The 13,712-nt window shown below is 36.2% G+C and overlaps 1 protein-coding gene across 1 annotated transcript in view; it reads right to left on the bottom strand.

Moving 5' to 3' along the window:
- dnah7 (dynein, axonemal, heavy chain 7) overlaps positions 1–11,796 on the bottom strand; it is a 213,001-nt gene extending 201,205 nt beyond the window's left edge. The window contains exons 1-5 of the mRNA XM_061926536.1: positions 11,690–11,796; positions 5,750–5,828; positions 5,468–5,606; positions 5,338–5,389; positions 675–855 (exon numbers count right to left, since the gene is read on the bottom strand). Of these exons, the coding sequence (XP_061782520.1) occupies positions 675–855; positions 5,338–5,389; positions 5,468–5,606; positions 5,750–5,828; positions 11,690–11,749 (511 nt within the window). The 5' untranslated portion in view covers positions 11,750–11,796. The remainder of the gene's footprint in view (positions 1–674; positions 856–5,337; positions 5,390–5,467; positions 5,607–5,749; positions 5,829–11,689) is intronic.
- Positions 11,797–13,712: the final 1,916 nt, after the last annotated feature.

Below are 13,712 nucleotides of genomic sequence, written 5' to 3' on the forward strand. Positions count from 1 at the left end.
AACCTAGTTCATAGTTGTTAGTTTCCTTTAATGCCAAACAAACACATACCAATCGTTGGTTAGAAGGCGATCGCCAAATTCGTCCTCGCTTTCTCCCGTGTCGCTGGCTGTCGTGTCGTTTTCGTCGGTTTCGCTTGCATACGGTTCAAACCGATATGGCTCAATAGCTTCAGTTTCTTCTTCAATTTCGTTTTCGCTACCTGCCTCCACACTACAACCATCCGTTTCAATACATTCGTAATCTGTTGAATCGCTTAAGCCGCTGAAATCCGAGTCTGAATCCGAGCTAATGTCGCTATAGCTTGCTGTTCTTTCCGCCATGTTTGTTTGTGTTGGCTTCACTATGTGACGTCACCGGAAAAAAGAACGGGTGTTTATAACGATGGTTAAAATCAGGCACTTTGAAGCTTTTTTTTTAGGGATATTGCGTGATGGGTAAAATTTTGAAAAAAAACTTCAAAAAATATAATAAGCCACTGGGAACTGATTTTTAATGGTTTTAACAATTCTGAAATTGTGATAGTGTTCCCCTTTAAATCAGGTTCAACTTGAATTTGTTATTTTGCAATCTTAAAATGTTAAAAGATCCTAAGTGTAAAAAAGTGTTGGTGGTTTTAAATACACGATACAGCATGTGTTAAAGGTTACCGCCGTAAGAAGCACTGAATAGTTACAGATTGCAGTCTTGATGCTGAGCAGGTAGTCCTCCTTTATTTCATCGAGCAACAGGTCCAGTATTTGCTTCTGGCTCTTCAGATGACCGGGGACCTTGCCCACGATATTCTTTACCCAGGAGTCTTGAAGAGGAGTTAGATGCTCCAGGTTGATGCCATTTTGTATATACTGGTAATATTTCTGGCAGAAAAGTATAAATAGGCTGTTGTTAGCTCAATTCATGCCTGCAGCAGGTTTTATTATTTGGAAACAGATGCTATAACCAAGACATTAAAGTCCTAGCAAAAGCATGTAACACTGTTTTGAATAAAAATATTTATGCTCTGATCATAAATGTCTAAACCAGGCGTGTCCAAAGTGCCGCCTAGGGACCATGTGAGGTCCGTAGCTTGAGTTTTGTTGGCCCACAACTTGTTTTCCAGAAAAAAATACAAAAGTAAAAATGTAAGAACATGGAGAAAAAAGACGTAAGGTAATGAGAAAACAGCTGAAAATGGGAAAATATGTGAGAGACCTTTTGATATTTTTTAATTTAGTAAAAAAAAAAAAATGCTACAAACAGACATAATATTTCAAAAGTTAGTGTCAGCTTTGTGTTATATGTGACAATTTGTATTATTATTAATTAGTATCAAAATTTCAGCTTTTTCACATTTCATTATGTCTTTCACTCGTTTTTCTTACATTTTTACTGTTGTTTTTTATTTTCAAAAATATGTTGCGGGCCAACAAAACTCGAGCTTTGGAGATCATAAATATAACTAATGATAGTACACTTTGTCATCTATAACACAATCAATTACACTAACTTTTGTCCTTGAATCTATATAATTTGTCTATATACAGTGGGGCAAAAAAGTATTTAGTCAGCCCCCGATTGTGCAAGTTCTCCCACTTAAAATGATGACAGAGGTCTGTAATTTTCATCATAGGTACACTTCAACTGTGAGAGACAGAATGTGAAAAAAAAAATCCAGGAATTCACATTGTAGGAATTTTAAAGAATTTATTTGTAAATTATGGTGGAAAATAAGTATTTGGTCACTTCAAACAAGGAAGATCTCTGGCTCTCACAGACCTGTAACTTCTTCTTTAAGAAGCTCTTCTGTCCTCCACTCGTTACCTGTATTAATGGCACCTTTTTGAACTTGTTATCTGTATAAAAGACACCAGTCCACAGCCTCAAACAGTCAGACTCCAAACTCCACTATGGCCAAGACCAAAGAGCTGTCGAAGGACACCAGGAAAACAATTGTAGACCTGCACCAGACTGTGAAGAGTGAATCTACAATAGGCAAGCAGCTTGGTGTGAAAAAATCAACTGTGGGAGCAATTATCAGAAAATGGAAGACATACAAGACCACTGATAATCTCCCTCGATCTGGGGCTCCATGCAAGATCTCATCCCGTGGGGTCACAATGATCATGAGAACGGTGAGCAAAAATCCCAGAACCACACGGGGGAACCTGGTGAATGACCTGCAGAGAGCTGGGACCAAATTAACAAAGGTTACCATCAGTAACACACTACGCCGACAGGGAATCAAATCCTGCAGTGCCAGATGTGTCCCCCTGCTTAAGCCAGTGCATGTCCAGGCCCGTCTGAAGTTTGCCAGAGAGCACATGGATGATACAGCAGAGGATTGGGAGAATGTCATGTGGTCAGATGAAACCAAAATAGAACTTTTTGGTATAAACTCAACTCGTCGTGTTTGGAGGAAGAAGAATACCTACTGTGAAGCATGGGGGTGGAAACATCATGCTTTGGGGCTGTTTTTCTGCTAAGGGGACAGGCCGACTGATCCGTGTTAAGGAAAGAATGAATGGGGCCATGTATCGTGAGATTTTGAGCCTAAACCTCCTTCCATCAGTGAGAGCTTTGAAGATGAAACGTGGCTGGGTCTTCCAGCATGACAATGATCCCAAACACACTGCCCGGGCAACGAAGGAGTGGCTCCGTAAGAAGCATTTGAAAGTCCTGGAGTGGCCTAGCCAGTCTCCAGACCTCAACCCAATAGAAAATCTATGGAGGGAGTTGAAAGTCCGTGTTGCTCGGCGACAGCCCCAAAACATCACTGCTCTCGAGAAGATCTGCATGGAGGAATGGGCCAAAATACCAGCTACTGTGTGTGCAAACCTGGTAAAGACCTATAGTAATCGTTTGACCTCTGTTATTGCCAACAAAGGTTATATTACAAAATATTGAGTTGAATTTTTGTTATTGACCAAATACTTATTTTCCACCATAATTTACATATAAATTCTTTAAAAATCCTACAATGTGAATTCCTGGATTTTTTTCCCCACATTCTGTCTTTCACAGTTGAAGAGTACCTATGATGAAAATTACAGACCTCTGTCATCATTTTAAGTGGGAGAACTTGCACAATTGGTGGCTGACTAAATACTTTTTTTGCCCCACTGTATATGTAATATGAGTCTGTTTTTAGCATTTTTTTTAACAAATTCAAAAAATATCAAAATGGCCCTCGTATACATTTCTTCAGCAGCCCTAAGTGAAAAAAGTTTGGACATTCCTTTTCTATACCATGACACAAAAACAAAAATACAATACAGTCTACTGTAGGGGTGTTGTGATGCAACTTTTTCACTTCTGATACGATACTGAGATTGGAGCCTTGCGTGTTGGCCGATACAGATAATAATAAGATATGATATCAACGCAAATCATAAAATAAATGTATTATGTTGTAGTGTAAAATTTTAGAAAAGGTCTGATCAAGTGAAGTCAATCAAAACAGAGAACAATGTAAGTTATGAAAAAGACTAACCTCGTTATTATTTAATGTCTGGAATGGACTTTTGCTGTCTTTAAAATGAAGTGGAGTGACAATTGTTTTGTTGGCGACACTTAGTGGCCACAATATTTCCTTAAGTTAAGCCCATGACGCAATAAGTTGAATAATACGGTCACTTTTGTTCCGGGATACCTTTTCTTCTACATTGTATACTTTGTATCTGCAAGTAATATGCAACTATAATGAATTAATACTTGTTTATTTTGACAAATGTCATGTTTTAGACTGCTTTATTGTTAAATTAAGAACACTTATTATGTGTATTTAGCTTGTGTGCTATTGTGTGCTAAGCTGTTGTGTAGCTGCTAGCTCCTAGTATCATATAGCTTACCTGGTTTACCCTTTGAATGACTTGACTAACATACAAGAAAATACCAACTTTGTGTATGTATTCAAGGACATTTTGACGTTAAATGTAGGGCTGTGAATCTTTTGGTGTCCCACGATTCGATTGAATATCGATTCTTGGGGTCAAGATTCGATTCAAAAATCAATTTTTTTTTTTCCAATTCTACACGATTCTCGATTCAAAAACGATTTTTTTCCCGATTCTCTATTCATTCAATACATAGGATTTCAGCAGGATCTACCCCAGTCTGCTGACATGCAAGCAGAGTAGTAGATTTTTGTAAAAAACTTTTATAATTGTAAAGGACAATGTTTTATCAACTGATTGCAATAATGTAAATTTGTTTTAACTATTAAATGAACCAAAAATATGACTTATTTTATCTTTGTGAAAATATTGGACACAGTGTGTTGTCAAGCTTATGAGATGCGATGCAAGTGTAAGCCACTGTGACACTATTGTTCTTTTTTTTTTATATAAATGTCTAATGATAATGTCAATGAAGGATTTTTAACTACTGCTATGTTGAAATTGTAACTAACATTGATACTGTTGTTGATAATATTCATTTTTGTTTCACTACTTTTGGTTTGTTCTGTGTCGTGTTTGTGTCTCCTCTCAATTGATCTGTTTATTGCAGTTCTGAGTGTTGCTGGGTCGGGTTTGGTTTTGGAATTGGATTGCAATGTTATGGTATTGCTGTGTATTGTTTTGTTGGATTGATTAATTTAAAAAAAAATTGTTTTAATTAAAAAAAATTTTTTTATTAAAAAATTAAAAAAATTAAAATCGATTTTTTTTTTTTATGAGAATTGATTCTGAATCGCACAACGTGAGAATCGCGATTCGAATTCGAATGGATTTTTTTCCCACAACCCTAGTTGCCGGTATTACAAATTTTAGATATAATCCGATGCTTGTTTTTTTTTTTTTTGCTAATATTAGACCGATATCCGATATCACTATCAAATCGGGACAGCCCTAATATACAGTATTGTAAGGCAGTTGTTCTCAACCTTTTTTCAGTGATGTACCCTCTGTGAAAATGTTTTTAATTCAAGTACCCCCTAAACAGAGCAAAGGATTTTTGGTTGAAAAAAAGAGATAAAGAAGTAAAATACAGCACTATGTCATCAGTTTCTGATTTAGTAAATTGTATAACAGTGCAAAATATTGCTCATTTGCAGTGGTCTTTCTTGAACTATTTGGAAAAAAAGATAGGTTTTTATTTATATTTACAAAGGATTTTTGAATTGTTGCTATTTTTAGAATATTTAAAAAAAATCTCACGTACCCTTCGGGCATACCTTCAAGTACCCCCAGGGGTACGCATACCCCCATTTGAGAACCACTGTTGTAAGGCATCCATTTAAAGTATAGTCATATTTTCAGTGTCGGAAAACCAAAAGTAGATCATTGTGTGCTTACACAATAAAAAAATAATAGTTTCTATAAAAATGTGTATCTTGGTAAGGGTAGTTTGGTCTGAGTCACCTTTTCAAAGTCACTGTTCAATAAGCTGTCATCCTCCTCCTGTTGCTGCTGGCTAAAATTTAAAAAAAATCCGTTATAATATAAAATAACATTAGAAACATTCATAGGGGAAATAAAAATTGCAACACACCATATGACGGTAACCAAACTTTTTCTAAGACTCCTGCGTTTTTTAATCGGGAGTATACGTTCCTTGTATGAGTGTTTGGGAATGACAGTGGGACAGCTTCCCAGATTTGGCACAGATTCGACTGCTCCACTGACATCATCTGCAACACACACTAACATTACTCCATTCTGCCGTTACCGTAATGTACCATAAAATGCAATGTCAATTTGAAACATGTTTCGTAAAGTTGCATACCAAGTTTTGAATGTAAAACTGGTAGAAAATACACAAGTGTCAACTTACTTTCTCCATTTGTTCCGACAGAGTCCGATTTGACCTGCAGACATGGTGAAAATGAAGGTCTTGAGTCCATCCACGGCTCCTTTTGAAGGGGGAAAAATACAATTTTATGCAATGTATTTTACCAATTGTTTTCCTTTTTGAAAATAACAAAGAAAACATTTAGTTTGTGTATTTTTTACAAACCCTGTTTCCATATGAGTTGGGAAATTGTGTTAGATGTAAATATAAACGGAATACAATGATTTGCAAATAATTTTCAACCCATATTCAATTGAATATGCTACAAAGACAACATATTTGATGTTCAAACTGATAAACATTTTATTTTTTTTGAAAATAATCATTAACTTTAGAATTTGATGCCAGCAACACGTGACAAAGAAGTTGGGAAAGGTGGCAATAAATACTGATAAAGTTGAGGAATGCTCATCAAACACTTATTTGGAACATCCCACAAGTGAACAGGCAAATTGGGAACAGGTGGGTGCCATGATTGGGTATAAAAGTAGATTCCATGAAATGCTCAGTCATTCACAAGAAAGGATGGGGCGAGGGTCACCACTTTGTCAACAAATGTGTGAGCAAATTGTTGAACAGTTTAAGAAAAACCTTTTTCAACCAGCTATTGCAAGGAATTTAGGGATTTCACCATCTACGGTCCGTAATATCATCAAAGGGTTCAGAGAATCTGGAGAAATCACTGCACGTAAGCAGCTAAGCCCGCGTGACCTTCAATCCCTCAGGCTGTACTTCATCAACAAGCGACATCAGTGTGTAAAGGATATCACCACATGGGCTCAGGAACACTTCAGAAACCCACTGTCAGTAACTAAAGTTGGTCGCTACATCTGTAAGTGCAAGTTAAAACTCTCCTATGCAAGGCGAAAACCGTTTATCAACAACACCCAGAAACGCCGTCGGCTTCGCTGGGTCTGAGCTCATCGAAGATGGACTGATACAAAGTGGAAAAGTGTTCTGTGGTCTGACGAGTCCACATTTCAAATTGTTTTTGGAAACTGTGGACGTCGTGTCCTCCGGACCAAAGAGGAAAAGAATCATCCAGATTGTTATAGGCGCAAAGTGTAAAAGCCAGCATCTGTGATGGTATGGGGGTGTATTAGTGCCCAAGACATGGGTAACTTACACATCTGTGAAGGCAACATTAATGCTGAAAGGTACATACAGGTTTTGGAGCAACATATGTTGCCATCCAAGCAACGTTACCATGGACGCCCCTGCTTATTTCAGCAAGACAATGCCAAGCCACCCACGTGTTCCGTCAACGTGGCTTCATAGTAAAAGAGTGCGGGTACTAGACTGGCCTGCCTGTAGTCCAGACCTGTCTCCCATTGAAAATGTGTGGCGCATTATGAAGCCTAAAATACCACAACGGAGACCCCCGGACTGTTGAACAACTTAAGCTGTACATCAAGCAAGAATAAATTCCACCTGAGAAGCTTAAAAATGTGTCTCCTCAGTTCCCAAACGTTTACTGAGTGTTGTTAAAAGGAAAGGCCATGTAACACAGTGGTGAACATGCCCTTTCCCAACTACTTTGGCACGTGTTGCAGCCATGAAATTCTAAGTTAATTATTATTTGCAAAAAAATAAATAAAGTTTATGAGTTTGAACATCAAATATCTTGTCTTTGTAGTGCATTCAACTGAATATGGGTTGAAAAGGATTTGCAAATCATTGTATTCCGTTTATATTTACATCTAACACAATTTCCCAACTCATATGGAAACGGGGTTTGTATTATGGCTTATTATGGCTGTTTCACAGGCTGTAAAAGACTGATTTGGGTAAGCTGTGCATTTTGGTATTAAAGGGGCCCTATTACGCAACACCAACTTTTCTTACCGATTGGTACCTGCTGTTGTGTATTTGGGATCTGCATAAGTCCCGAAAATTTGAAATCAAACCTTGGAGCCATTGCAGAGGTATTTAATAGAACAATCTTGCCTTCCTTCATACTTCAGGAAAACGAACCGTTTGGAATTTGCCTCAGTTGTGACGTTTTTGCCATTTGGTGACATCAACGGATTATCCATATATGGTAGAGATTTACCCAGAGTGCTTTGCGCGCATCCACCATTGTAGTCTGTGGTGTAGTCAATAAGCTCCTTTTTCTCGATTGTCTTGTTGTGGGGCAGACTGGCTCGTACATACACATTAATGCAGCAAGTGCCCCACCAGTCGGGCTACACTTACTTGTATTTTCAGTTTTTGTCTGTTATTCATTCTCCACCAGGAGGTTGTGTGTTTGAAGGGGTCTGTCTAGTTAGCGACTTATCTCAAAAAGCTATCGGAAGATTTTGATTAGATATTCAGGAAATGTCACAAATTGGGTAAGGAACGAGTGATAACATTTTGAGCCTGATCTGGATCCCCTTCAGGATTCAGGATTTTTCAAAAGTAGTCATTACTATTAAGGTCTGGACTCTCAGTGCTTTTGTAGTGTATCCAATGTGATAATTTGTGTTCATAAAGGTTGTTTCATGGTTTATGGGGGCACCCAAGCGTGGTTTGAAAAGTGTGAAATCTGTCTGTGGCATCTGAAGAGAAAGTTACGTACACGTTTTACTTTTGCAACACTGCACATAACTGTGGTGCGTTCAAGGACCCTTCATTAATGTTATAAACACTAGTCATTAGTTTTTAACGACAGTGGAGACTTACCAATACCAATCATAATAATAATTCTGTATTATTACGATTTGTGTTATTGGCTGATGATACCTCTTGTAAAATGCAAACTTTGTACATCATCCTGTTATTTTTGTACATCTGAATTCGTTTTTCTTAGTTAGCTCACATTGTGGTTTAGGGAGAAACACTTTTTGGATTTTCCTGCATGTCCAGCATATGTTGAAAATTTGACAATAAATATTTCTATGACTTTTGATACTTATGCGTGAATCAGCTAATCTCTACCCTTAAAAGTAAGGAACACCTTGACATATTAACAATTATATTTAAGTGACTAATGACAGATTATATTATTATCTAAATTCATATTCCACTTTATATCGAATTTTTGGCTTTTTTTTTTTTTTAAACAAAATCAAATTATTTAGAGGATGTTAGAATATTGTTGAAAATATACATTTAAAATACACTCTATATCAATGTTTCTCAACCCAAGGCCCATTGTTGGGCCTCCAAAAAATGTCTGTTTCTTAGCTGTGGTCAGTTGTAATATACAATTTTCCACCACTAGTAGCAGCAATGACAATCTCGCTTAAACAAACAGAAGAAGTCTGAAGCGAAAGTCATAGAGAATTTTCGTAACACAAAAAATATGACTAAACTGGTAAAGCTGAATTTTCTTTTGTACCTAATTTTTTTGACAGTTTATGTATGAATCATAGTCATTAATATATATTATTATTATTTTTTATTTTTTTTATTTTAGTACTGTGCAATTAATTGTGTGTTCATTTATTTTTCAACCGTTTTTATTAACCCCTGTATTTATTTGGTATTTATTTTGTAATGAGCCTGATTGATTGATTGATTGATTGATTGATTGAGACTTTTATTAGTAGGTTGCACAGTGAAGTACATATTCCGTACAATTGACCACTAAATGGTAACACCTGAATAAGTTTTTCAACTTGTTTAAGTCGGGGTCCACTTAAATTGATTCATGATACAGATATATACTATCATCATAATACAGTCATCACACAAGATAATCACATTGAATTATTTACAATCAGACATAAGCCTTGATAATAATCTTTATGATTAACACAAGCTTCCACATCATTTGACAAGGTTGTAAACTATAAATAAGTTAGATATAATTATCAAGAGTAAGAATACAAATTCAATAATATCTAAGTGGGCCCTTTCAGAAGGGACTGGCCTCTGACTGTTCAACCAGAGACCACAGGTAGAGTCTAACAGAGGTATGTTCTAGATATGTTAATCTACCGTATTTCCTTGAATTGCCGCCGGGGCGGTAATTAATTTAAAACCTCTTCTCACTCCGGCGCTTACAAAAGGCATGTGGTAAATGTAGGCCTGCGCTTTGAGTGTGATGTAAGGATACCATCATGAAAAGCACATTTAATAAAAAAAACTTTATTATGGTCTTACATTTACTTATAAATGAAGTCCATGCACAGCTCCTTCTGAACAAAAGCATCGATAACTTGTTTATGGAAGTCTTCCTTCAGTTTTAAAAGTCTCTCTGTCTCGATGGAGATATTCCTTTAATTATTACCTCCTGCTTCGATTGAAAGTCCAGTTTAGAAAACTGTTTTATTTTAGATATGTAATCCTCCATGTTAAAAGTGCAAGCGAGAGGAAAAAATAAACGATCGCTGCTCACTGTTGCTGCTTGTTGTCACTTCTTCTGCAGCCGAGTAGTCGCAAGAAGGATCACTAGCGCCCTCTACCACCAGGAGGCGGGAGTCATTTAATGACTCATATTTGACACACGCAGCTACGCTATATTAATAAAACATAGCTGCTTACTGTTCTTTTTAACATATTCAATAGCTTGGACCTTAAATCCGACTGAATAGCTCTTAATCTTCTTAACTTTATGCGATTTCAAATTATTGAAATCAGCCTCCTCCATTTTGAAAATGATGACAGGTGAAGTGTCACTCGTGACGTGACGAGTTTGACCCGGCGGAAATTCTAGACTTCCGCTAATAAAGATAATATTTTGCGAAACGAGTTTGACCCGGCGTTAATCCTGAGCCGGCGGTAATGCTAAGCATGCACTAACTATTTTGCGAAAAGAGTTTGACCCGGCTGTAATTCTAGGCATGCGTATACTATATACCTGGTGGCAATTCAAGGAAATACGGTATTTATTATTGATTTCGTATTTTGTTCAATCCCAGGTAGGCTGTGACTTAAAGTTTAGTGGTTTTGTAGATAACTAAAATGAAGTCTAAGTGTTTTTGAGACAGCACCAATTTTGTCCTCTGAATTTTCAACCAACTTGACGTGTTTTGTCAAAAGGATTATTCGTGATATTTACATTTTCAGAATGTGCGTGTTCTATATTTGGCCAAAGTAAAACAAAAAAAACAATCTGAAGTTGTCTTTATTTTCAAGTTATCATGCCATGATTTTATCACTTGGGTTTTTTTGATTGATTGATTGATTGAAACTTTTATTAGTAGATTGACCAGTACAGTACATATTCCGTACAATTGACCACTAAATGGTAACACTCGAATACGTTTTTCAACTTGTTTAAGTCGGGGTCCATGTAAATCAATTCATGGTAATGATAACCCTATGTGGCCCTTGGGCTGAAATGAGTTTGCCACTCCTGCTCGATGGTATATAATACTTCTAGGTAACAAAGTGTAATAGCTGATATTACATCACATTAATAATGAATTGTATTTCTAGAAAAAGCTAGAAAAACAAAAAAAATGGCCCCCGTGCTACATTTAAGCCCGTGGTTTAAAAAGAAGCTCGCTACTAGACACCGGTCCTGCTTACCCAGTAAGACAACAATTTAAAATACATTAAAAAAATAATAAAATAAATAAACTTAATACTGTAACAACAAACGCAAAGTTGTGATATTGTTGTGGTAGTTTACATCAAAAGACACACGACATAAGCGGACAGATGGTCACGTGAACGCAACACAAATCTGTGACGTCATGACACGACTGTCGAGTTTGAAAAAAGCGACACATGAAACACAAACAAAAGACTCACTTAGCTTAACAACGCGCTAACGTTCATTACAGCCATGAAGTCAAAGGCCACACTTCAAAAGAGGGAAAGTTAAAAATGTATATGTAGTGAAGATAGAACGTCTTTTATGACGCAATATTGGATTCGAGCTAACACTTCATGCACACCGGCTACACACTTTCCAATTAAGTCAACATGGCCGGGAAACAAGCTTCATATTTTGTAGCGCAAGTTAGCGGAACGTTGAACTTCACTCACATGCGGCGGCCTCAGCGTTGAGACGGTAGGAAAGTCCCAAAAAGTTGTATTCTTCTTCATCTCTGGGGTGCAAGTGAACGTCTCTCCTTTTCCCCCCCCTGTTGAAACCGTTGCTATGGTGACAACGTGAGCGCGCACGTGATCTGGCGCTCACATTGGGACAACATCACTGTGTGCATCGTTTAATAATAATAATAATAATAGATTGTATTTGTAAAAAAGCACTTTACATTGAGTAAACAACCTCAAAGTGCTTCAGTGTATTAAAAAAATAAATAAATAAAAAGATAATAAAAAATCAAAATACAATAAAAACTAGAACAACCAAATAGCTAGAACTAGTATGCATACATCTGAAAAAAAGTTTGTTTGTTTTTTAAAAGAAGGGTTTTTAAGCCTTTTTTAAAAGCATCCACAGTCTGTGGTGCCCTCAGGTGGTCAGGGAGAGCGTTCCACAGACTGGGAGCGGCGGAGCAGAAAGCCCGGTCTCCCATTGTTGGTAGCTTTGTCCTCTGAGGTTGGAGGAGGTTAGCCTGTCCGGAGCGGAGGTGTCGAGTGGAGGATTTGGGGGTGAGTAGTTCTTTGAGGTAGAGGGGGGCATTTCCATGGAGGCACTGGTGGGTTAGTAGAGAGACTTTGTATTCAATCCTGAGTGGAACAGGAAGCCAGTGAAGGGATTTGAGAATTGGCGTTTAGATTTTATTTCTATCAAACCAAGAGTTATACATTTTCAATACATTCATAAAACATATGTATTTATTTTAATAGCCTTTTTAAACATTATTTAAATGTATTTAATTATTTATCAAAATTGCACTAAAATACTGTAAATCAGGGATGTCAAACTGGTTTTCATTGAGGGCCACATGGCAGTTATGGCTGCCATCAGAGGGCCGCTTGTAACAGCCAATAATGTATGAATTTGCCTCTGGATTTCATTATTAATTATATATATTTACATTTACAATTTTTTTTCTGTAAAATATAGTGTTTTTTTTTTTTTTTTACATTTTTTACGGTAAATGGAAAAACAGTACGGCTGAAAAAGCTGGCAGCTTAGTTGCCAGATTTTTTGTGTTAAATTTACATAGTTTTTTACAACATTATATTAATGGAAAAACAGTACAAGTTATTTTTTTTATTCTGTAAACTTAGCTGCCAGTTTTTATACGGTAAAAACAAACATTTACAACAGGAGTCCCCAAACTACAGCCCACGGGCCGGATCCGGCCCCCCAGCATCCAAAATCCGGCCCACAGGAAGTCCCAAGTTAAAAAAAAAGTTTTTTTATTTGTATTTGTATTTTTTTTTTTTTTTATTATTATTTTTTAAATCTTTCCTTTCTAATCCATTTTCTACCGCTTGTTACTCTTGGTGTCTCCTAGCTGCTCAGGCAAATCATATTGTCTAAAAATGAATTTTCCCATCGATAACGTGACAATGTTAAATGTTGATGAACATCAATGTTAATTGATGTTAAATGACAAAACGGATTATAAAGACAATGTATATATACATATATATATATATATATACATATATATACATATATATATATATATATACATATATATATATATATATATATATATATATATACAGCCTGGCCCCCGTCCAAATTTTTTTAACCCAATGCGGCCCCCCGAGTCAAAAAGTTTGGGGACCCCTGATTTACAATAATACACCATTAAAAACAACAACTGTAGATTTTACAGTCAAAAACTGGCAGCTCAGTCAACAGAATTTTAACGCAAAAAATAGTCTTTTTTTTTTCAAATTACAGTAATATGCTGTAAAGAACAATGTAAACATTTTTGACATTTTTATTAATTTGATGGCTAGTTTGCTGTAAAGTTAAGTATTTTTATTTATTTTATTTAAACAAAAAACAGTTTGGAAAGTATGATAGTATACTGTAATATTTGTTGCAATAATGGATATTATTAAAGTTTACATATAATTTTTTATGTCAAAATTTAAATTTAGTGAGAAAATATGAAGTACTTTATTGACACATATAATT

This window comes from Nerophis lumbriciformis, linkage group LG31 (assembly GCF_033978685.3).
Source record: "Nerophis lumbriciformis linkage group LG31, RoL_Nlum_v2.1, whole genome shotgun sequence".
In the NCBI taxonomy this organism is placed as follows: Eukaryota; Metazoa; Chordata; class Actinopteri; order Syngnathiformes; family Syngnathidae; genus Nerophis; species Nerophis lumbriciformis.